The sequence below is a fragment of the Bos mutus genome, chromosome 18 (assembly GCF_027580195.1).
Source record: "Bos mutus isolate GX-2022 chromosome 18, NWIPB_WYAK_1.1, whole genome shotgun sequence".
In the NCBI taxonomy this organism is placed as follows: Eukaryota; Metazoa; Chordata; class Mammalia; order Artiodactyla; family Bovidae; genus Bos; species Bos mutus.
Genome location: NC_091634.1, coordinates 8439833 through 8463899, shown reverse-complemented (window position 1 = coordinate 8463899; position 24067 = coordinate 8439833). Strand labels below are relative to the sequence as shown.

The window sequence follows — 24067 nt, the reverse complement described above, 5'->3', positions numbered from 1 at the left end:
GTGGTGTGGTGGGTGGGGCACTGGTTCTACCAGGTCATGATGGTAGAAACACATCATGGAGCTATACTAAGGAACACAGAGCAGGGTCAAGCACAAGGCACAGGTGTATCATGGACCTGGGAGCAGCAGCCCGCGGTCAGTGGACAGCCACACTGTCCGTCTTGTCCAGCAGCCTGTGCCAAATGTCTAGAATAGTACCTGGTACAAAGTAGACTCTCAGGAATGAATGAATCCAGCAAGTCCGCCCATCGCAAAGTAAGGATGGGCACCAGACGCAGCCAGGAGACGGAGGAGCCTGGAGGCTGCTGGACGGCGGAGCCTGTGACCCGCGGACCGCCAGCCCTCCCTGCCCACCAGCCTCCAGGAGACCCACCTGTACTCGTAGTCCGAGCCGGCCTTGGCGGAGCCGTCCTCCGTGCGGTAGTCCACGTAGAAGGTGCTGTTGCCCTCGCCGCCCTGGCAAGTGACCGACAACAGCACGGAGCCGCAGTTCTCCAGGCAGTGGTAGAGGCTGGGCTCGAAGAAGATGCGGCTGGCGCCGTCGTCCTCGTCCTCGCCGGGGCCGTCGGCCGGGGTGGCCCTGCGCGAGGCGTCCACCGCGTGTCGCCGCAGCACGTTGCCCGCGCCGGTCATCAGCCGCGTGGCCTGGATGCGGTAGAAGGCGCGGCTCTTCTGCTGGTGGAGCAGCGCGTAGTAGTTGGCGATGCCCACCAGCTGCTCCAGCTCCTTGTCCGGGTGCTTCTGCTTCAAGTCCTTGAGGATCTGGATGACCTCGCGGCGGCTGGCGTCCAGCTCGCGGGCCTCGGCGGGGCCCGGGCCCAGGCCGCCCACCTCGCCCGGAGCCTCGGCGCCCACGAACGTGCCGTCCAGCTCGATGCTCTTGGGGGGGTCGCCCTCGGCGCCGATGATGATGCCGCTGCGCGGGTCGGTGCGGTAGCGCTTGTACACGTACTTGTAGAAGAGCAGCCGCTTGTCGGCCATCCAGGCGAACACCACGCACACCGGGAAGAAGACGAGGGTCAGCAGCGCCTCCCACACCTGCGGGCGGCCGCGCAGGTCAGGACCGCCGCCCCGGCAGGGGGCGCGCTCGCGGCCCGCCCGCCGCCGCCCTCCCCAGCGCCGGGTCCCTGCCCTTACCCGAGTTCCCTCTTCTCAGTCTCTCCCCATCCGGCCTTCTTGCTGTCTCTGCCTCCTCCCTCTGTCTCGCTCCTGTCTCTCTTCATCTCAGCCTCTCCCCGTTTCTCTGTGTCTCTGTCTCTCCCTCCATCTATATCTCTCCCCTCTGTCTCTCCCTCTCTCTGGCTCTCGTCTCTGCTTCTCCCTGCCTATCCCCATCTTTCTGGCTAGGTTGGTCCTTATCTCTTTTTCTCCCTGCCTCCAGTCTCATTCTCTATGTCGGCTGGCTTGTTGTTTGTTTGTTTAAGCTGTAAAGGTATTTATTTATTTATAACTAATATTTATTTCTTTATTTGGCTGCACTGGGTCTTAGCTGCAACATGCGGGATCTAGTTCCCTGACCAGGGATCAAACCCACGCCACCTGCACTGCAGAGAAAGCCCCGCGTCTTAGCCATTGGACGGCTAGAGAAGTCCTTAATGTCAGTTGGTTTTCTATCTTTCCTCCTCTCTTCCTTTCTGGTGGCCCCTGTCTCCTTGTCTCCATTGTCTTTTATATCTTTTTTAGATACCTACCTCTCTTTCCTATGAGATTCTTCTCTGTCCCCCCTGCCTTCTCTCTTTATGTCTTTATGTCTCTCCTTCCCTCACCCTTTTTGTCTCTCCTTTGGTCGCATCCATCCATCCATCCACTGTTTGTCATGCTGCTCAAGTGCAAAGAACACAGACATCCTCAGCCACCACCACGTCAGGGACACGCCCCACCCTGTGGTCCCAGCCCCTGTCCGGGGTAGTGCTGGTCTCTCTCCATCTTTTTTCTCCCACCTCATTGCCCCTCCGCCCCTTCTCACCCGAGATGCCTCCACTTCTCCAAACTCCACCCATCACCCAGGGTCTGCTCTCTGCTCACGTCCCCAAACTCCCCTATTCCTTTCCTCCAACTCCTCCCCCCGCCTCCACCAGTAAATACAGCCTTTGCCAGATTCTCCTTCCTTAGGATTTGTTTGGCCCTTAGGGATTGGACTCTGACTCTAAAAGAGGCACAAGTTTGGCTCATCGTCTGACAGCCTCATAAAGCAAGTTCTCATGTTTACATGCTACCTCCCCAGAGAGACAGGGCAAGGCTGAGTTTAGACCCCGGTTCTAGAAGAGGGATGCCTGGCCCAGGCTCTTATGTGTAAAATGAGCACATCCCAAGACTGAATGAGCTCATGCACTCCTAGCACTAAGCCTTGTCAGTTACTGATACGTGGAAGATACAGAAAATGTGAAATTAATGGGATCGTTATTACTAGTGGGCTTCCCAGGTGACTCAGTGGTAAAGAATCCGCCTGCCAATGCAGGAGACCCGGGTTCGATCCCTAGCTCAGGAAGATCCCCTGGAGGAGGCCATGGCAACCCACCCCAGTATTCTTGCCTGGAGAATCCCATGGACAGAGGAACCTGGCCGGCTACAATCCATAGGGTCACAAAGACGCAGACACGACTGAGCCCACGTGCACTATTACTACGTTTATACTGCTGTCACCATGTTACTATTGTCTTGAGCTCTGTGCACTTTGGGGCTCAGTCTGCCCATGGTCTGGCAGAAGGCACATACAGGAAACATCCATCAATACCTGACAGCTCTCCTTGAAATATTCATGTAAAGATGCATATGCCACCTTTCTCATTAAAGATAAAGAAGAAAAGATTAAAGAGCATTTACAAATCGGATGGCCCCAGAGGTATCTTTAAAATGAGCCTGGTAAGGAAAATATCTTTAAGCTCTCATTTCACAGCCCCTTGTCGCTGTGTTTACTGCTGGTTCAGAGAAAAAGTAGGACTTGGAAATAGTACAACCACACAAAGCCACCGGCAGCCTTGTGAAAAGAAACTGAATTTTCCACGCAAGCTGTAAAATGAACTCTTGCCTTGCACTCATTGAACTGGTCAGTGTCTATGCTGTGGGCGATTCTCTCTTAATCAGAAGCAAGATCTCCAACACCTGAGATCTGCTTTCTTCCCTGCAGGTAAACAAGGTGATTCTAATAGATTCACATCTGCCTTCGAGGGCACCCACTTGTGGCGCAGGGGCTAAGACTGCACTCCCAATGCAGAGGGGTCTGGGTTCAATTCCAGTTCAAGGAACTAGAGCCCATATGCCACAACTAAGAGTTCGCATGCTGTGACTAAAGATCCCGAGTGCTGCAGTCAAATTAATTAATTAAAAAAAAAGAGGACCTCGCTAAAATCAGAAATGAAAAAAGAGGACCTCATTTAAAGAAGAAGTGCTTCCCTGGTGGTAAAGAATCTGCCTGCCAATGTAGGAGACATGGGTTCGATCCCTGGTCCAGGAAGATCCCACATGCCTCGCGGCGACTAAGCCCATGCACCACAACTGTTGAATCTGTGCTCTGGAGCCTGTGCTCTGCAACGAGAAGCCACTGCATTGAGAAGCCCACCCACTGCAACTAGAGAGTAGCCCCCATTTCTGTGCAATTAAAGAAAAGCCCTTGCAGCAATGAAGACCCAGTGCAGCCATCACAGAAAACTATTTAAAAGAAGAAGAACCAATGGACTAGTCTAATCCCTTCCATAGTTCAGATGTGTAAACTGAGACCCAGAGGGTATGGGCTTTGCCTGAGGTCACACAGCACTTCCGGAGAAAACCCTGAGCCAGACCCATCTCCTCCCTGCCCCCGTTCAAAGCATCTAGGAGGGACTGGCATCATCTTGATCTCATGCCCATTCTTTCAGTTATTTCGTGAAAGCATTCCAGAAGTCTGGTCTCCATGTCACTCCAGAAGGGATCCTCCAGAACCACTTCTATACCCAGACCTGTGGCATTTCACACTGTTTTCCCTGTGATGAGCCAGCTCCTTCTCAGGAGAAACCTCCCCCCTCCTAATCCCACCTCCTCCCCACAGTGTCTAAAATCCATTTCACAGTTTTGGTGTAAATCCTTGTCACGGACCACTTGGACAACCCAAGTCAGGATAGCGTCCTTTTTAAAATAGTGCCTGAGACCGTGTGAAGCATCGTCTGTACTTTTCACCTTGGCAGCCAGGAAACTCAGCACTGCAGTCAGGAGTCATAGGAACTGTCTCCCTTCCTCCCTCATCCCTGTCTTCCAGTGCTCCACCTCCCTCTTTTCCTCACTGTGGTTTCTTCCTTCCTTCTGCCTAGATAACATCTGCAAAGAATTTTTTTACCTCTAACTTTAGATCTTTCCTGGAAAGAAACTATAGCTGGCAAAACTTGACAGATATGTCTAAGTAGATTATACACTTGTATAAAGGAATCCTGGGTAGCCTCAAATAAATTATGCATGTGTGTGAGAGAATTAAGCCAGGCCCATGAATAAATTATGCAAATGTAGGCGGCAATCGTGGGGCTGTGGGAAATAAATTAGGCGAATGTTTTAAAGGAGACTAAGCAATAGGCCCGTTAAGACACTGGATAAATGAGAGGCAAGTGATTATGTGAATGTGAGAGTAAATTATGCAGCTGTGGTTCTAAATTTTTTCCCATTAGTGGAATAAATTATGCAAAGTGGTCTTTTCAGTGGGCTGGGTTTATGCCTAGGTTGGACTCGATATGGGTGTGAATTACAGTGAAGTGGTATAAATCATCTCAACGTCAGCAATCAATTATTAATAATGAATGAACTATGCAAACCACGACTGCATATCTGGCAAATACAAAGCTAGATTATGCAGATGCAAAGTCCATGCGCAAACTATGCAAATTGCACCAAGTGACTCAAATCAGTTAGCACTGTCAGAAAACACGGGGCTAGATGCTGCAACTGTAAAATGAATTATGCAAATAGGGGATGTCTAATTGAAAAAGTGGAAATAAATTATGCAAAAGGCAGGGAGTATAGGGAAACCCGTGACCATACCTGGCAAATACCTGACTAGACTGTCATATGCCTTACACGGATCACTAGGACTCTGTTAGCACACACGGCACCCTTGTGAGAGTTCAAAGATGCCATTTCCAGATGGGCATATTACAAAATGGCATCTGGTTCTGCATGGATGAGCTCTTTCCAGAGTTTGCAATGCCATCCAGACCTGGCTTGGGGAATACCCACCAGACTCCAGCCCCAATTTGCCCTCTCTGGCCCTATGCCTTTGTGCAGTGCATGACCTGGACAACCATACCCGGCGGCCCTCTCAGATGTGAGCATGTGTTTCTGCAAACACAGGCATTGACTCTCCGAGTTCAGGAGGCCCACCCCTCTGGATTGTGCAGACATACATGCACCCAGGAGATGTCTGTGCATCCTTGCTCACCTGGACCACACCTGGGGAAAAGACAGCCAGGATGAGATAAAGCCAGACGTAGGCGAAGATGCTCCAAGAGGCGGTGACAAAGAAGACCCTCAGGTGCTTGATCTTGCGGCTCTCGCCAGCCGGGATGACATAGATGCACACGGCAATGACCACAAACATGTTGAAGGCAGCGCTGCCCACGATGGTGCCCGGGCCCAGCTCACCCGCCTGGAAGTTGTGGCCGCAGACCTCAATGACGGACAGCAGGATCTCCGGGGCTGAGGAGCCGAGGGCCATGAGGGTGAGGTTGGACACTGTCTCGTTCCAGATGCGGACAGTGCCCACGCTGGTCTCGCCGTTGGCCTTGGTGATGGTGATCTCCTTCTCCTTGGACGTGATGACCTCGATGGAGGCCATGAAGCGGTCGGCGATGATGGACACACCCAGGAACATGTAGACCATGGCCACAAAGTAGACCACGGCCCGGGCTGCTTTGTCCCCCAGCGACGGGTCATCGGGCTCCCAGACGGGCAGCAGGACCCCTGGCTGGCAGCGGTTGGAGCCCTGGCAGCCCCCTGTACTGCTGGCATCACTGTCATTGGCTGGGGGAGGTGGCAGGGACGGGGTCGGGGTGGCCGCCCCTGAGCATGGCGGAGTCCCCAGGAGGAGTGCAAACCCCACCAAGGCCAGGGGAGCCATGGAGGGGGCACGGTCCTGTGGGGGAGGAGGAGGAAGTCTGGATGAGGGGAGCAAACCCCTCCTCCCTCTAGCTCAGGAGTCAGGGCTTGTTGCAGGCAGAGAATGGGGGAGAAGCTGGGGACTAACAGAGGGAGGAGAGAGACCAGGAGAGACAGAGAGACAGAGATTCAGAGACAGGGACACAAAGAGGCACTCTCTCTGTGCTAGGCAGAGACCAAGAAAGGCATAGAAAGATAAAGGCATCATGCACTGCTGATGGACATGTAGCCTCTATGAGAAACTACATCATGTATCCCAGGACTCAGCAATTCGACTCCCGGGAATGTACCCAGGGAAATAAGTCAAGTGTTCAATGAAAGACCCATACACAAGTGTTTACAGCTGCTTCATTGATAATAAAGCTTGAAGCAAGCTGGATGCCTATTGGTAAGAACACAGAGAAGTACAGGGCAGAAGACGCACGTGGTGGAATATCATATAGCACTGAAAAGGGAGTGGACAACTGATACACCCAACATCACAGATGCATCTCACAGACATACCATGGAAGAGTGAAGCCAGGCACAGAAGGACGCAGAAGGAATAAGTCTGTGGGTGAGGCAAGGTACTGGGGGGCCCTCAACTCATTCGGTGATTCCTGTGTTTCCCAGTTTGGTGCTCAGAGGGCTCCTGCTTGGGGTTTGGGCTGTGTAGGTGCTTCTTTGTTTTTCCTGTCTCAGGTAGGGCTGGGGAGGGGCTGCTGGCGGGTCTCTCATTCACATTCTGCCCCGCAATGCTAGCACGTGTCTCTCTGCAGTATACCTGGGCTTCTGGGAAGTGGGGGATTCCTTAGAAGTTGTGATGTTGTGGCCCCCAGGTTGGGTTTTTTGCCCCATTTGTGGGTGTGGGGTCAGTCCTTATCTTCCCGCCTCTGGTCCTGGGCTTGAGTGGCTATGTCTGTGTGTCTCGGTGTCCTCTAAAAATGCAAATTATTTCACATCCTTCTATCTGATCAGAACCGCACCACCCCCCCCGCCCCCCATGGCTCTGGTCTCACTCCAAACACCGAAGTCCCTTCCCTGGTTCATAAGGTCTCACACAATCTGGTCCCCTCATTCTCTTTCTGGTCTCATTTCTCTCCCTCTTTCCCTCCCTCACTTGGCCTCAGCCACTCTGCCTCTTCCCTGCTCTTTGGACAAGTTCTTGCCTCAGGGCCTTTGCACCTGCTGTTCCTCCTTCCTGGGACACTCTTCCCAGCATATCCTCTCCCTCTCCTCCTTCAGCTCCCCACTAAGAGGTCACCTTCCCTGACCACTCTGTTCGAAATGACACCCTCCCAACTTTGGGGAGTCCCCAGCCATCTCACGGATGAGCCGACCAAGGCTCAGATAGGCTTAGTAACTTGTCCAGTGACCGCCAGCAGCCATTCTATGGCTCCCAGTTTCTCTCTCCAAGAGTGGTCCTGACTTCCAACTCCCCCGCCCCACCCTTGTGTTGCCATGGTAACCCAGTAGCCTATAAAACAGGCCTCAGAAAGGAAGGGAGGGGTCCTCAGGGCCGCCTGCTCCCTGACCCCTATCCTGGCCACCAGCCTCAGTTCTCACATAACATCCATTTCTGTCTGAAAAAGTTCTCAGAGTCTAGCCCACAGCCTGCCCCCAACGCACACCGGTGTCCTCACGACTGAGAACTGGGGGAGGGAGGCAGAATGTTGGCAGAACTTCCCTGAGAAGGAGTGAGAGTGTGTGTGTGTGTGTGTGTGTGTAGGCGGGGTAGAGGGGTGATTCTTAAAGGGCCACCGCACAATTACCCCCTCAGCAAGGCCCCTAATGATACGTCTAATTAGCAGCCCCCTAATTAGCAATGACTTAGGCATAATTACAAACCCACCAGGATCCAAAGCAAAGACTCACGCTCTCTCCTCCCTCCCTCCTCATCAGCCCCTAGCTTTCAGGAGAACCCAGGGCCACCTGGGAGTCAAGAATTCATCCATAGCGTCTCACCCCCTCATTCAGGGAAGGGCCACGGCCTGGGAAGTTCTGCCTTGCATCCAACCACCTGTCCCTCCCGCCTCGGTCCTCAGGGGAAACCAGGGTCAGCCAATGGGTGTTCTGACACCCGCCCTCCTTGCCCCGAAGCTGGGCAAAGCAGCCTGGTTCAGTGGCTTTTTCTCCTGCAACACCTGGCTTCCTCTCCCTGCAGCCTTTGGAGAGGAGCGGTCAGGGAGAGAAAGCACTGGATAAACACTTGTGTGATAAGCCTCCAAGAGGTCGGAGCCCTGTTACTGGGGACAGCTGGGCTGCTTCTGCTTGAGACTCCTGCCTCTGCCTCTCTCGTTTCCCCAGCTGCCCTGAAACCTAAGCTGGGTATCCAGGGGCAAAAGGATCAGGTGGAGGCCAGGGTGGGACTCCGGAGGGCAGATGGCGGGCATCATCTGTCCCTGGGGCCGTCCCTCCCCTCCCTCCCGGGCTGGTGGCCAGCTGGGTCAGTAGGGAGCGCCCCAGTTCTGCCTTGCCCCCATCTGGGGGCCTCAGAGACCTCATCTGTAGGGTGGGGACTGCAAGCTTGAGCGGGGTGGGGCGGTCAGGCTGGCAGGCCAGGTAGGACCCCCTCTAGTCGGTAAGCAGCGGGTGGTGGTCCCGAACCTCGCTCAGGGCAGGGGCAGGGGGTGCCTGCTGCCTGCCCCTCGGTGGGGACACGGCCTTCTAAACACGCCCGCTTCCCGCCCCTGCGCGAGCCAGGTCCCCCCACCCCGCCCCTGCATACGGTGTCCCCGCGGGGGGACCCCACGCAGACACACGCAGTCTTGGTGTTCAGGCTGTGTGATAGATACATCCATTGGTAAACTGACACCCGGAGGGGCAAAGGGCTTGGTCAAGTCGCGAAGCTTCAAGTCGTGGGCAGGACAGAAGCCCGGGGCTCCTAACCTGTGCTCGATTTAACCCACCCAGAGCCCCTCATGGGCACTCACTTGAGGGCCTCACCCCATCACAGTGTGGGCTACAGGCTCAGCCCCACACCTCTCATCTCCCCCACCTCCTCTGGGGCCCCCCTTCCCAATAGGAAAGAAGAGGATGTATCCTCAAGACTCAGAAGGGCCCTTTCCAGAGCCCCCAAGGGGCAGCAGAGAAGCTTCTGAGCTCCACCCACCCCTGGAAGACAGGTCTGGGGCTGGCACACTGGAGAGGGATGGAGGCAAGACTGTAGGGAGGACTGGCCTGGTCCTCCTAGGACCTATTATTGCTCTGCCTGGAGCAGTGAAAGGGGCTCAGTAATCGTCCAAAGAATGAATGAGTCATGAAATGGACAGACGGCAAGAGGTACGGAAGTGAGACGGCAGGAGGGACGGGGTCCAGTCAATATGAAGAGGAATGGGAGGGTAGACTGAAAACAGGACCGATTCGGTCTCCACTACGGAGGCCACCGTTAGGCTGCGAGAATGCCTCAGGATGCCAGAAATCAGGCAGGGGCGAGCCGAGGAGCTCTGTGCTCAGGGGAGGGATGGGCGGGTGCCAGCGGGGAGGATGGGGTGGGGGAGCTCGGCTGAGGAAGGGAGCGGAGTTTGGGGGACTCCGCGCCTCCGGGCGAGCCCACTCTGAGGCGGTGGCGGGGGAGGTGGGGGGGAGGTGGGAGATCTTCTTCCTCCAGGTCTCCCCTGGCCAGGGGCGGAGACAAAGGTGTGTAGGAAGCAGAGTTAGCCAGGGAGAGGAAGAGGGGAGGAAAGAGAGAGGAACAGGGAGCAGGTGCCTGGAGACAGAGATGGAGATGAGAGAGGAAGGGGAGAGACAGGAAGACCCACTCGGAGATGGAGAGAGACAGAGACCCAGGAAGGCTGAGAGCGTAGAGAGACAAGAGACCCAGGGAAACACACAGATGGCGAAAGAGGAAGGCAGGGAGAGAGACCCAGGACTGAAACAGAAAGCTGGACCAGACCCAGGCACGGAGAGAGTGAGACGGAGGGAGTCAGGGACTCAGAGAGACAGGCAGACTCGGCGGGACCGAGACCTCTGAGAGGTGTGGAGGCACAGGAAGGCGAGACCCAGACACAGGAGGGCGGGGGCGGAGGCGGAGAACGCGAGGGGCGGGGGGCTGCCCCAGACGGGGCGGGGGTGTTCGCACCCACTCAGTGCCCAGGAGGCACCCCCTCCCCAGCCCGCCACGCTCCCCGAAGAGCAGGAGGGGCTGAGGATGTTGGCTGCTGGTGATGGCCCCCGACTCCGCGTTCGGGCCCTGGTACCCGCAATCCAGGATATGCAGCCCCCTACTCTCCATAAAGGAGCCCAGGGAAAAGCGGCTCCTCGAATGCCCCCCTCCACCCGCCTGGGGTAGCTCATCCTTCCCCCCAGCTCGCCCTCCCCTCACTGGGGGGGTCTCTTACCTGCAGCTACAGCCTAGAGCAGGTTCCCCCAGCACTGGATTGGCAGTGGTGGGCGACTCCGCCCGACAGAGAGAGAGAGAGAGAGGGAGAGTGAGAGGGAGAGAGAGAAGAGCTGGAGACTGAGAGGGAGAGCTAGGGAGGAGGGGAGAGAGAGAGGGGATAGAGGGAGGAGAGGCCAGGAGGAGGGGGGAGGGACGCGGGGGAGGGGGAGTCGGCTGGAGAGGGAGGAGGGGGGCCGGGGGAGCGCGCCGGGAGGGCGGAGGAGGAGCCGAGGAGAGAGGGGAGGAGGAGGAGGCGGGGAGAGGGAGGCCAGCGCGGGAGGCAGGGGAGGGGCCTGCAGAGAGGAGGGGCGGGGAAGGGGGGGTGAGGCAGCCCAAGCCTCCCACCCACCCTCTGCGTTCAGCACCACAGGCAATGGACAGAGACGGAGGGCGTGTGTGTGTGTGTGTGTGTGTGTGTGTGTGTGTGTGTCTGGGGGGGCGGGGTTCTGGGGGTCATTCAGCAGCATCGTCCACGGTGCCCCCGCCCCCCACCAACACAGTCTCTGATCCATACAAGGACCAAAGAGGCGAAAGAGCTACAAATAGTTTCAGGCTCCCAGAACTGGAGGGGGAGGGCAAAAATGTTTTTAGCCAGAGTCAAGATCCAAATTCACATGCCGGGCCTGCAGACAGAGCCTCACAGAGCCAGCCAGAAACAACCACAAAGGCAGCCATTAATAATAATAACAATGCAGCACTTATCGTGTGCCAGACATTGTTACAACATTTTTAGTAAGTGCTTGACACGTGTTGACATAACGGACCCGCCTGAAGACCCTGTGAAGGAAATGCTACTCGTCCCATTTTACAGATAGGGAAACTGAGGCACAAAATGGTAAAGTGCGCCTTCAGGTTTACCCTTCACTGCTACGCCACACACGGCCCCAGACTCAGGGGCTGGCAAGAAGTCAGGAAGTGAGTTGCAAAGGATCGGGCAGCATCGGAAACACAAACTCACAAATCCTGAAATGGAGAACAGACACACACACACACACGTGCACAGCCATGCACAGGCTTCACGAACCCACATCACTAGTTAAAAGCCCCCAATCCCACCTTAGGGTCCACTCCCGCCCAGGACAGGAGGTGATAGAAGATTTCTCCTCTGCAGACAGGAAGCAGGAGGCAGACCCTGCTCTGGCCAGTGGCCCATGCCCATCACCACCCGTCCTGGCTGGACACCCTCAGGCTCGCTGCCAGGAGGGAGAGAGACGACCCAGCTCCAGCTGCCTGCGATTTCCCATGCTTGGGCTTGGGCTCTGGGAGGTGAGGAGAAGTCTGGGGCAGCCAAGAATTGGTGGGCTCCAGCCTCCCGAAGACCCACCGAGGGGCACTGGTAGCCAGCCTGGTCTTCTGCGGTGCAGATGGTCAGACTGACGTGTGGACTTCCACGGCAGGAGGTGGACAGATGGCCAGAATGACTGTAGTGCCTGCCCCTCCCCACCAGGAAGCAGGAGTCTCCCCTCCCCCTCAACTGCCAGGGAGGAAGCAGTGCCCCATCCCCCAACCAACCTGGACCCCCCTCTCCCCTCCCCTGCTCAGGAATGGGTCCCCAACCCTCTGGACAGGATTCTATTCCTGACAATATTTCTCCTGTCACCCCCGCCCTCCTCTGGTCCCTGTGATGGAGGCCTGGATTCCCTCTCTGGTGCCATGGAAGTGGCCACAGGAGGGACAATTCCTACAGCCATGGGGTCCCCTAATCCCCTGGGCTTTTCTTTGTTATATGTTTTTGGCTATGCTGAGTCTTCATTGTGGTGCACAAACTCTCGTTGCCAAGCATGGGCTCTGGAGTGCATAAGCTCAGTAGTTGTGGCATCTTAGTTCCTGGACCAGGGATCGAACCCATGTCCCCTGGCAGGCAGATTCTTAACCACTGGGCCACCAGGGGAGGTGCCCGGCTCCCATTCTCGGGCTTTTCAATTAGGACTACCCTTAGTCCTTTCTAGCACAGTATAGCCTGGGTCCTGTCTTCCTGGGGCTCGTCTCAGTACTCCCCTGTGGGGACCTAAATTCAATCACTTTCTGTAGGGTGTTAACTTTGACCCCTGGTGTAAGGTATGAAAGTAGTGAAAGTGTGAGTCACTCAGTCGTGTCTAACTCTTGTGACCCCATGGACTGTAACCCACCAGGCTCCTCTGCCCATGGGATTCTCCAGGCAAGAATACTGGAGTGGGCAACCATTCCCTTCTCCAGGGGAATCTTCCTGACCCAGGGATCAAACCTGTTATCTCCTGCATTGCAGGCAGATTCCTACTGTCTGAGCCACCAGGGAAGGTGTGAGGTCTAGCCATAGTAACTTTTGCTAGCGTCCAACTCCAGCATTATTCACAGGGCGTCTGACCTCAGGCCCTCTGTTACAATCTGTGGCTTCCGCATGAGTCTTGTTTTTTTTTTTTAATATTTATTTATTCATTTGGCTGGGCTGTATTAGTTGCAGCTAAGAGATCTTTTTAGTTACAGCATGTGGAATCTAGTTCCCTGACCAGGGATTGAACCTGGGTTCCCTGGTGGCTCAGACAGTAAAGCGTCTGCCTATAATGCAGGAGACCCAGTTTCAATCCCTGGGTGGGGAAGATTCCCTGGAGAAGGAAATGGCAACCCACTACAGTATTCTTGCCTGGAGAATTCCATAGAGGAGCCTGCTGGGCTACAGTCCATGGGGTTGCAAAGAGTCAGATACTTTGTGACACTGAGCGACTTCACTTTCACTTTCCCCCCTGCATCAGAAGCATGGAGTCTTAGCCACTGGACCACCAGGGAAGTCTCCCATGACAGTCCTTTCCAGCCATATCCTTTCCTCTGAGGCTCAATCTCCTTATCATCCCACTGAGCCCTCACCCAAGATCCAGAGTTTCCCACTGGGGTCTAACCTGAGCTCATGTGCAAACGTCTAACCTCGAAGTCTTCCCATGGAGGATGAACTTCAGTCTTCCTCGGAGGGCCTAACTTCCTTTCTTTTCTCTGAAATCTACACTGCAATTCCACTTCAGTCCCACTCCTGGGTCTGACTTTGGATCCCCAGTCCCCAGAGTCCCCTCCCTCAGTTCTTCCGGGGAAATCCAGCTCCTGACATTCAGCCTGGCACATCGTGGGCCCTCGTCAAACGCTTGCCGAACAAAACGATGGAGACGAGTGTGAGTTTGGTTCCTCTGGATATAGAAATCATCGTCACTGAGCAATTCTCATGGAGGGTGAGATCATCCCATTTTCAGATGGGAACACAGAGGCACAGAGAGGGGAGTGCAGGTCACAGGGCACTCGGGGGCAGGGTCAGAGCAGGACCCACGGCTCCATCACCCCGGGGGTGGATCTGGGGGGGGGACCAGCCCCTCCTTCAGGATGTTCCCCCCGCCATGTAGGTGAGCGCCCCAAGGCATTACTGCAGACTTGGGGTGGGCAGTGAGTGGGTGCTCAGGAAGCCAGGGTCTCGGCAGGCCCGGAACCCACCCTGTCCCCCATCTTCTGTGGCTGACGTCTCCTCTGCTCCACTTGACGCCGAAGCCGGGTCAGGACCAGCTCTGAGGCCTGGATCAGGCTGTGCTGTGGGGAACGAGAGGAGGAGGAAGGAGGCGGGCAGAGGTGGGATGGAGTTGGAGGGGTACGGGTTACACCACCCCCCTCAAAGCTGGAAGCTTAGCCACGACCAGAGGTTGGAGAGAGGACCACCACGTAGGGGGTGGGAACGGGTCTCCGTGATGTGGTGAAGGTCAGACTCAGGGGCGTGGCCTTCTGTGAATTTCCAGCAGGAGGGACAAAGCCCAGCCCCAGATGTGTGGGTCTGAGGTTAGAACCTGGGGCGGAGGGGAAGGGGAAGAATCAAAATGAAGGGGAGCTCGAGTTACATGGGAGCAAGGACTGACCACTGAACAGAGGCTGAGGTTAGACCACGGCAGATGGGGACAAAGGTGAGACCCTGGCAGAAAAGGTTAGGCCCACAGGACCAAGAAGGAGCAGACCACAGTGGACAAGAGAGGGATGGAGCCAGACCCGGGTTGGAGGGTCTGAGGTTAGATCCTGAGACAGGGACAGAGTGCGGAGGTCACTGCGCAACAGCTTGAAACAGAACACAGCAAGAGGCTAGTGTGTGCGAGCAAGGCGGAGGGGAAGCCCCTTCCACTCTGGCCCAGCCTCAGATCCCTCCTCATCCTTCATTCCATGCACTGTGGTTCAACCTCACGCCTTTTCCCTGGGGCCTGGCCTCTATCTCCATGTGGTCTAATCTGGACCATTCCCCTGATGGCAAGGCTGAAGGAAGAGGCCCCAGCAAAACCTTCAGAGGAGGCAGTAAGGTTAGACTCCAGCAGACAAGCGCTCAGGTGAGGAGCCTGGAGTCAGGCCAGAGGGAGGGGGAAGGCAAACAGCAGATAAGGAGACAGAGATACCTCGTAGCTGAAGGGTGGGTGTCAGGTCACAGGGAGAAGGTCAGAGGTTATACTACACTGTGCTTAGTAGCTCAGTTGTGTTCAACTCTTTGCGACCCCATGGACTGTATAGCCTGCTAGGCTACTCTGTCCATGGGATTTTTTAGGCAAGAATACTGGAGTGGGTAGCCACTTCCTCCTCCAGGGGATCTTCCCAGTCCAGGGATCAAACCTGTCTCTTGAGCTGTAGACGGATTCTTTACCTGCTGAGCCATTGGGGAAATCTCATCTACATTAGTTGGAGGTTAAATAGAAAGGGATGGTTGTAGGCTGGACCTTGGACCATGGGAATGGGTTGGATGTTAAACCATAAGGGCAGTGAAGCTGATGTGGGAGGGTGAGAGGTCAAAGTACAGGAGAAGGCTGGCCATTTGACAGCAGGTCAAGGGCATGACCGCAGTGGAAAGTTCAGAGGTTAGACCAGAGTGGAAGGGCTCGAGGTTAAACTATGGCAGAAAGCTGGAGACAGGCTGGAAGTGAGATACTGAGTAGAGTGAAGCGGACCACACATGAGGAAGAGGGGGTGGCTGCAGGGGGAGGGCCGAGGTCAGGGGGCAGTGGGAGGGTACAAATAGCTCACGGGATGGATCCAGGCTGGGGAAGGGACAGAGTCAGACAGAGCGGGGGCACAGAAGGACAGAAGTGCGGGGGGCTGAGGAAGGCCAGGGGGACGGGGGTGATGGATGCCGCAGCCAAGCCCCCTTCGCCCCTCGCTATGAGGCCCCAGCCCCCTTCTCCTGGACCAAAAGGAGTCACACCCCACGCTCTGCACCCAGGAGGAGGCCTGCAGCCAAGACTGCCCCCCTTGCCCAAAGGTGGCCTCAGGCCCCAGAGCTCCCTCTCCCCTGAGGACACGCCCTCACTAAGGCGGGTGAGAAGTTCCACCTCAGGGCCCCCGGCTACCTGCAGGATGTGCACGCCCTTCAGGGAGACCACGGCCAGCTCGCGCAGGCCGTCCCCGGTCAGGTCCACATGTGCCATGGCCAGCAGGGGGCTGGAGAAGCCCCGTCGCCACAGCAAGCGGAAGCCATGCTGGTCCCCGGGGAGCCCACGCCCGGGGCCACAGTACTTGTAACAGAGCAGCTCCTGCAGGGGTGGGGGGTCAGGGTCACACGGTGGGCATCGGGGTCACGGTGGCGGGGAACCAGGGTCACACAGGGGGACTGGAGTCACATGGGGGGATCAGAGTCACACGGGGTTGAGGTCACATAGGGTGGTCAGGGTCACACGGTGGGCGTCAGGGTCACGAGGGGATCAGGGTCACACAGGGGGATGGGGTCACATGGGGGTCAAGGTCACATGGGGGTCAAGGTCACACCGGGGGATCAGGGTCACATGGAGGGATGGGGTCACACAGGGGATCAGGGTCACATAGGGCTCAAGGTCACATTGAGGGGTCGGGGTCACATGGGGGGGTTGGGGTCCCACGAGGGAAGGCAAGCGTGACAGTCCCACCCCTTGGGCCCCACCTGTCCGTAGGTGGCCACCAGTACTTCCGGCCGCCCATCCAGATCGATGTCGGTGACCAGGCCACAGAGGACGCTGTCAAACTGGTCGCTGCCCGGCAGGAGAAGCTGGTCTTCGAGCCCCCGGCTCAGCAGGTCGCTGGGGGTCAGAACACAGCAAGAAGACTGGGGTCAAGTGCAGTGCCTGCCACCCTGAGCACCAGATCCTCACGTGTCAGGTCTGGAGGCTCTGTTCCTGCTGAAGCCTGGACACCCTCGTCTCCAAGCTGACCATCCTCCTATGCACCTAGAGGTGCTCAAGGCATCTCCGATCCGGACACTCACACGGTCCCCTGAAGGTGGGATCATCTCACTCCCATGTGGAAACCCACACCATTCCTTCTGGTGACCCTGTCGCCTCCAGTCTGGACACCCGCATAATCCTCTGGAGCCTGAGAGCTCGGACCCAACACTGGACACCTTCACGGCCCACCAAGTATGCACAGCTGGCTTGCACTGGCTCACAGGAGCTGACTGGGACATTTTCAGAAACTCTGAGAGCGTGTTGGCATTGTGTCAGTGACTCGAAATCCCACCGTGGTGAGAGCATTGAAGTGGGCAGACGCTACAAACCAGGGCTTTCTCCCACACAGAGCCAGTGGTTAAATACCTGCAACATGTTCTGTACCCCAGGGAGCTTTCCAGGTGGTGGCAGGGGTAAAAGAACCCACCTGCCAATGCAGGTTTGACCCCTGGGGTGGGAAGATCCCCTGAAAGAGGGCATGGCAACCCATTCCAATACTGTTGCCTGGAGAATCCCATGGACAGAGGAGACTGGCAGGCTACGGTCCATGGGGATCGCAAAGAGTTGGACTGAATAACCGAGCACACATCCCCATCCCAGATGGGGCCGGACATCTCAGTTCCCACCCCGAGGTCTCAGCACGTCTCCTACAAGTTCTAGATTTAAACACTTGGTGCTTCTCTCCCTGGGACACGGACATCTTTACCCACCCAGCCCTGAACCACCACACCCAAAGCTTTCCTTTCTGCAGAGAATGAACAGGTTAGGCCGTGGTGCAAAGGCATGGGGCCCGCCCGCCCCCATGTGCCCCTCACCGGTACACCACTGCCGGCTCCAACATGCTGGCCACCAGCACGCTGTATTCCTCCCGCTGTGGCCTGTCCTCTGTCTCTGGAGAAGGAACAGAGGTGGGGGAGGTGTGAGGGGACAGGTCCCAGGTCCCTCCTCCCCACCCCTCCATACCTGAGAGGAACACAGGTTAGGCTTCTGGTAGAAAGGCTTGACGATGCGTTGGTTACAGGTGGAGGGTTAGAGGTTAGACCACGAGAGGAGGATGGAGGTCAGAGGTCAGGAGGAGGAACAGGTGTTGGATAACAGTTTAAAAAGCCCAAGGTTAGGGGACTTCCCTGGTGGCCCAGGAATTAAGACTGTGCTTCCAGTGCAGCAGATGCAGGTTTGATCCCTGGTTGGGGAACTAAGAACTAAGATCCCACATGCCATGAGGTGCAAAGTCAAGACAAAATTCAAGGTTAGACCACCAGGTTATATGAGAACATGGTTAGATGAGAATATGAAAGTCCTCAGATCACCGTAGGGGTATCAGGAGTAAACCACAGGAGGAGGGATGGAAGACAGACCACAGAGGTCAGACCAAGAGAAACACCAAGGACTTCTCTGGTGGTCCTGTGGTTAAGAATCTGCCTTGCAATGCAGGAGACACAAGTTGGGGAACTGAGATCCCACACGCCACAGAGCAACCAAGTCTGAGCGCCGCAACTAGAGAGTTTGTGCGTAGCAAGGAAAGATCCCGTATGCCACAACTTAGACCCAACACAGCCAAATAGAGAAAGAAAAAGAAAAACACGAGAGACGGACAGACCAGAGTAAGAGGAACAGATCAACACGTGGAGGGAAAGGAGAGACCGCGAGTCCGGGGACAGTGCTGAGTCCATGAGAAGAATTTGGGGTCTGAATGGCAGCAAGACAAAGAATGCAAGTCCTGAGGCCCGAGACGGGGATCAGGGGAAGTGACACAGAGAGGGGTAAAGGTTAGAGACACCAAGGGGAAGGTGGAAGTTCAACTCCAGGGTAAAAGGTCAGGTTAAAGGTTAGACCACCACCGGGCTAAGTAGCTGGGAGTGAAATTCAGGAGCGTGGGGGGAGGGAAGGGGCATAGTAACTCCTGGGCCGGAGTGGGGCACCCAGGAGGAAAGGAGGAAGGAACTGTGGGAGCCGGACGTTTAGGGAGAGGGGTACAAACGTGGGTGGGGGGAGCCGAGCCCACGTCCGGAGCTCACCCTCGGGGGCCGAAAGGCTGAACACGATCACTCGGGAAATGGGGCCGTCCTGAATGATGGTCCACGTCTGCAGGACGTCTGTGTGGAGAGCGAGGACTCAGGGCCCCGCCCTCAGCACTGAGTGCCCGCCCCCGCCCCGGGCCCCACCCCCAGCCCTGAGCGCCGGCCCCCCCCAAGGCCCCGCCCCCAGCCTGGAGGGCCCACTCCGCCCCAAGGCCCCACCCCCAGTCCTGAGCGCCGGCCCCGCCCCCAAGGCCCCGCCCCTAAACATGTCCGAGCCCCGCCCCGTCATCACCTCGACTCTGCTGGTCCACGTGGGCGACGCGGACATAACCGCTCTGACAGCCCAGAGCTGAGAGTCGCCGGGATGTGCCGGGCAGATTGTGCACGTCAAGCCACAGGACGCTGGGGGTGGACAGGTGGACAGAGGGGCCCTCGGGTCGTCACCAGGTCCCAGCCCCCACCCTCCACCTCCGCCTCCCTACAAGCATCCACCCTACCCTTCCCCCCAGAAGAGCCTTGGGCCTCCGCTGGGCTTGATTTCCCTAGGGCTCAATTCCCACCACTAGGATTTCTCGGAGCCCGCCTGCCCCGGTCCCTGCTGGCCTGTCGAGGGCTCGCCTACCTACTGGTCAGGTTTGTGAGCTCTGGGAAGAGGTTTTCCACAGGCTGTTCTTCAAACTGATGCAGTCCCTCGTTCTGGGGGAACAGAGACCCACCACCCGCTTGGAGTCAGTGGCTGGTCTCACACACCGCCCCCCCCCACGCCCCGCCCCCAGTCCACGGTGGCTCCAGCAGGGCTGCCTACCACGCCTCCTCCACCTCACCTCCTTGTACAGATGAATGGCTGGGTCATTCCCACTCAGGAGAAACACGGTCTCCAGTTGATCCCCGACCTGGACCCTGAAAGCAAAAAACTCTAGAACCCCAGTATGGTGGACCTTGAGTGTGGTAGAGTTCGTCAGTTTTAAAACCCTCCTCTTGAAAAAACTCTTGCTTGCGAGAACCCTGTCATTCTAGGCTTCAGACACTGGATCCACAGTGAGATGCAGAACTGTAGAAACTGACCCCTGTGTAGAATCACAGGATTGTAGAGCTTTCCAATCTCAGAAACTCAGCACGTTAGAACCTTCTGTTTCTAGAGCCCTCACCTGCTAGAATCTTCATTCTGGATGTGGGTTCAGGAATGAACATGGAGCTCTGAGAATGGGCTGCAGAACCTCAGAACACTAGCATCTCTTTACCCTAGAACCCCAGTGTTCTAGAAATTCTGTTTTCTGTCTCCTTCAAGACACTAGAACTTTTGGAAATTGCCATCATGATATTCAGACTCAGAATTGGTAGACTATCCAGATCATAGAACCCAGAATATTATGGGTTAGAAACTTCAGTTTCTCAAACTTTCATCTGATAGACCTGAGGTTGGCAAATTATGACCTGCAGGCTAAATCTAACTCACTGTTTTGTTTGGCCATGCCACATGGCTTGCACGGTCTTAGCTTCCTGACCAGGGATCGAACCCATGCCCCCTGCTGTGGGAGTGCAATCTTAACCAAGGGACCACCAGGGGAGTCTCTCCCCTGTTTTTGTAAATAAAGTTTTATTGGAACACAGCCACACATATTCATTTATACAGTTTCCATGGCTGCCTTCTTGTTACAGAGGCCAACCTGAGTAGCTGTGAGACAGACTAAATAGAAAATGTTTGGCAACTCCCGTGCTAGAACACGGGTGTTCCAGAATGGGATTCTTATATTTTGGGATCCTAGAACATCAGTACTCGACATGGTCTGTATTCTGTCTCCTTGAGATATGATAATGTTAGGACCTTAATATTACAGAATCTCAGAATCATCAACTGTAGATCTTTCAGATCTTGGAATCTCAGAGCTAATAACTCAAGAAAAAAAAAAAAAGCATTTCTGGATCTTGGAATGCCTTAATCTAGAATATCAAAACTTGAGAGTTCTACATGTCTGGAAATGAGGCACTCAATTAACTCTCAAATTATCTAGTTCAGGGGCTTCCCTGGTGGTTCAGACAGTAAAGAATCTGCTTGCAATGCAGGAGATGCAGGTGCGATCCCTGAGTCAGGAAGGTCCCCTGGAGAAGAGAATGGCTACCTACTCCAGTATTCTTGTCTGGAGAATTCCATGGACAGAGGAGCCCAGTGGGCTACAGTCCATGGGGTCACAAAGAGTCGGACACGACTGAGTGACTAACACCATCTAGTTCAGGGATTGCAAAATGGTAGCCCATCAGCTGAGTATGGTCCACGGCTACCTTAAATGCATGATGCTCTAAAAAACAAAACGAGTCTGATTGTTTATAGGTAGGTTTGTGGTCTTCAGTATGCTACAGCCTCTGCTCTCTCAACACGCGCGCGCACACACACACACGTGCGCACATACACTCCCTAATGAATCAAGCCTGTGATTTACTTACTCTGCATGGCATAGTTGGAAAGGAGTGAACTGGAGCTCCAGGTTCAGGCAGCTCTCTGCAGGGGGAGTGGAGGCAGTTAGGTACCGGGGATGGGACTGCATCCCCCACCCTTTCCCCATCCCTCCTTCCCTCCGGGCCACACTTACGGGCAATGGAGTCGAGGTTGTACTCAGAGCCAGGCTCGTAGTCACAGTAAATGTTAAGGAAGGGGCTGCCTTTGTCCCCAGAATCCTGGGAGAGGAGACTGGCCTCAGGGGAAGGCAGAGGTAGCAAGAGGGATTTGGGGAAGACTCAGTGAGGAGAAAACGGATAGATGAATGGGCTCCGGGTACCTTAATGAACGTGATCCCCACAACCAGACCCCGCTTTGGGGGTGACTTGTTGAAGGTGTCAATGGAGACAATCTCTGCATCCACTGGGAGAGGAGAGTTCAAAGTTCACATTTCAGGCAGGCTCGTGACCCCAATATTTCCAACCACGGTGACCCCTGACCTCTACGGCTCAGTCATCTCTGACCACCACAAATTATGACTGTTGGGTCCCAATGGGTCCTGCTCACCATCACCAGGGTAGGAGTAATCCTGGTTTCTGAGTCATCCTGAACCCGAACTACTTCAGGCCCCTATTATCCCTGTCTTCTGACCCCAGTACCTCCAGATCACCAGCTTCGACCCCCTTCAATCACCATCACCCTGATCCCATTCGCCCATCATGGTGACCTGGGTCAAGACAGAGCCTCAGAAACCTTCTCAACACTACCTTCCGAGCCCCCAGCCCGACGGCGCCACGCACCGGGAATGTAATTGAACTGCAGCTCCTTGGCCACGGGCCGGATTTTCTGTCGGAGGTCTTGGTAGCGGAAGCCTAGCACCTTGCCTTTAAGGGTGGCGGCCAGCAGCTCCCCGCGCCCGCCCGCGCCTCCTGCCAGCCCATACACATTGCTCTGCGACGAGAAGCGTGTGAAGCTGTCCTCGCGCAGCGGGCAAGGCCCTGCGGCCATGGCCGCCTCCCCCATCATGTCCCTCAACCACTCATTCCCAGAGCCCCCACAGCGGCCTGCTCTACCCGTGGATCGCCGGGCACCCGCGGGGCGCGCAGGCCGATTACGTGAAGAAGCTGCCGTCGCTGCCCTTTACAAAGATGGCCGCCAGCCGGGCTGCCCTCCAGACTTTGCTTTAACGCGCTTGCGCGCTCCTGCTTGGTCCTTTTCAGGGCCGAGGCTACGGCGATTTGCAGATGATGACCTAAAGGCTGGACGTGGTAGCCCTTGCTCTGGGATATGCTGAAAGCAGAATAAGAAACACAAAACAAAGTATAACCTTTACATGCCAGGAACTAAGTGCTTATTTATCAATTTACTTAAAACCCACAAGTAGGCAGAGGCAGATACTATGTTTGACCGATCAAGAAATTGAGGCACAAAATAATTTGTCTTAGATCGGCTAGAAGCCGCAGTCAGTATTGGAGCCCAAACAAGATAGCGCCATAGTTTATTGTTTTAATCACATCACTTTCAACTTTTTTTTTTTTTTGCCTCATAGTGCTGTATATGGGATTTTAGTTCCCCCATCAGGCACTGAACCAGACCCTAGGCAGTGAAAGCGCTAGTCCTAACCACTGGACTACCAGGGGATTCTCTACCATCACCTTGAAAGTGGTGAAGTGCATTCTGCTTACCCCAAGGAAACAGCAGTTCTAGCTATCTGTCCTGGCAAATAACCTTCACCTTATTTACTGAAAAAGCCTTGGTGGCTCAGATGGTAAAGAATTTGTCTACAATGCCAGAGACCCGGGTTCGACCTCTTGGTCAAGAAGATCCCCTGGAGAAAGGAATGACTATCCACTCCAGTATTCTTGCCTGGAGAATTCCATGGACAGAGGAGCCTGGTGGGCTACAGTCCATTGGGTCCCAGAGTCAGACAGGACTGAGCAACTAACATTTCACTTTTTCTTTCTTTACTGAAAGCTGACTTTATGTCAGTCATGTTGGCTGATGATCTCACTGAATCCTCACAGCTACCCTATTCTTGTTTCCCTGCCTTCATTTATTCAACATGTATTGAGCACTTACTCTGTGCCAAGATATCCTTTATGAATTTATCTCAATAAACTCTTGCAACAACCCTGGAAAGAAGTTTATTACCCCAATTTATAGAAAACGAAACGGAGGCTGGGGAAGAATAAATTCCTTGACTGATGCGATAGTAAGTGCTGGAGAAAGGATGAGGTCTTCTGGGATTCATGTATATACGTGTTTGTCCTTAGAAGAGCATCAAGGGTGTGGGGACTCTGTGTATACAGGTATGTTATTTCCAGAAGACACGAATTGGCCAGCTGTCCTGGCCACCTTGAATAATATTCTGTCACCTGCTTCCAGGCAGAAAGAGAACATACACACACGCATGCAAATGCAGACTGCAAGACCCATGAAGGCAGTGAGTGGATCTCCTTTGTTCACAGTCAAATCCCCAAAACCTGGACCACAAGGCCTGACATGAAGTGAGCATTTAGTAAATATGTTAAGATCCCCAAACTATGTACCAGACCCTTTGCCAAGCAGCTGGGACACTGTTGCCTAAGAAGCATGAGAAGAGAGTTTTCCAAGGCAGATTCGATCTGGAAGGTGATGAAAAGAAAGGAGTTTGTGTCAAATGCACGTCTAGCTATGTTGGTTAGTGCTGTAACCCCAGGGACTGTACCAGGGCATGGTACACAGTAGGTGCTTAACAGATACTCCGGGATTAAATGGGGGGAGGGGAGTCTTCTTCCACTTCTAAAGAATGTATTCTTCAGGCTTTAAAAAAATAATCTATTTGGCTGTGGCAGGTCTTAATCACAGCATGTGGGATCTAGTTCCCCGACCAGGGTTCTAACCTGTGTCTCCTGCTTTGGAAGGCAGACTCTTAACCACTGCACCACCAAGGAAGTCCCTTGAGCACTTTTAATCTGATTTTAAA

The 24067-nt window shown here is 55.0% G+C and overlaps 2 protein-coding genes across 3 annotated transcripts in view; both read right to left on the bottom strand.

Annotated features, from left to right (window-relative positions):
* The window catches only part of SLC8A2 (solute carrier family 8 member A2), a 33881-nt gene extending 23333 nt beyond the window's left edge, over nucleotides 1-10548 (bottom strand). The window contains exons 1-3 of the mRNA XM_070386813.1: nucleotides 10434-10548; nucleotides 5399-6091; nucleotides 374-1038 (exon numbers count right to left, since the gene is read on the bottom strand). Coding sequence (XP_070242914.1) covers nucleotides 374-1038; nucleotides 5399-6076 — 1343 coding nt within the window. The 5' untranslated portion in view covers nucleotides 6077-6091; nucleotides 10434-10548. The remainder of the gene's footprint in view (nucleotides 1-373; nucleotides 1039-5398; nucleotides 6092-10433) is intronic.
* A 3064-nt stretch (nucleotides 10549-13612) lies between these two features.
* On the bottom strand, nucleotides 13613-22226 carry KPTN (kaptin, actin binding protein). 2 transcript variants are annotated; one of them, XM_070387424.1, is made up of 12 exons: nucleotides 21903-22226; nucleotides 21443-21525; nucleotides 21257-21341; nucleotides 21111-21165; nucleotides 19493-19568; nucleotides 19291-19364; nucleotides 18961-19070; nucleotides 18666-18743; nucleotides 17463-17538; nucleotides 16368-16503; nucleotides 15802-15984; nucleotides 13613-14012 (listed from the first exon to the last, which is right to left on the bottom strand). In XM_070387424.1, the coding sequence occupies exons 1-12, from the start codon at nucleotides 22126-22128 to the stop codon at nucleotides 13854-13856; spliced, it is 1341 nt and encodes a 446-aa protein (XP_070243525.1). In that variant the 5' UTR covers nucleotides 22129-22226; the 3' UTR covers nucleotides 13613-13853. The 2 variants fall into 2 exon arrangements, with proteins under 2 accessions (XP_070243525.1, XP_005900988.1); XM_005900926.3 differs by having other exon boundaries at nucleotides 13613-14017; nucleotides 21903-22224.
* Nucleotides 22227-24067: the final 1841 nt, after the last annotated feature.

Coding starts and splice junctions, on each gene's coding strand:
- KPTN (XM_070387424.1), bottom strand. CDS start 22,128: ATGATGGGGGAGGCGGCCATGGCCGCAGGGCCTTGCCCGCTGCGCGAG. Junction 19,071..19,290: donor CTCACAAACCTGACCAGTAG/GTAGGCGAGCCC, acceptor GTCCACCCCCAG/CGTCCTGTGGCTTGACGTGC. Junction 18,744..18,960: donor CGTGGACCAGCAGAGTCGAG/GTGATGACGGGG, acceptor CTCTCCACACAG/ACGTCCTGCAGACGTGGACC.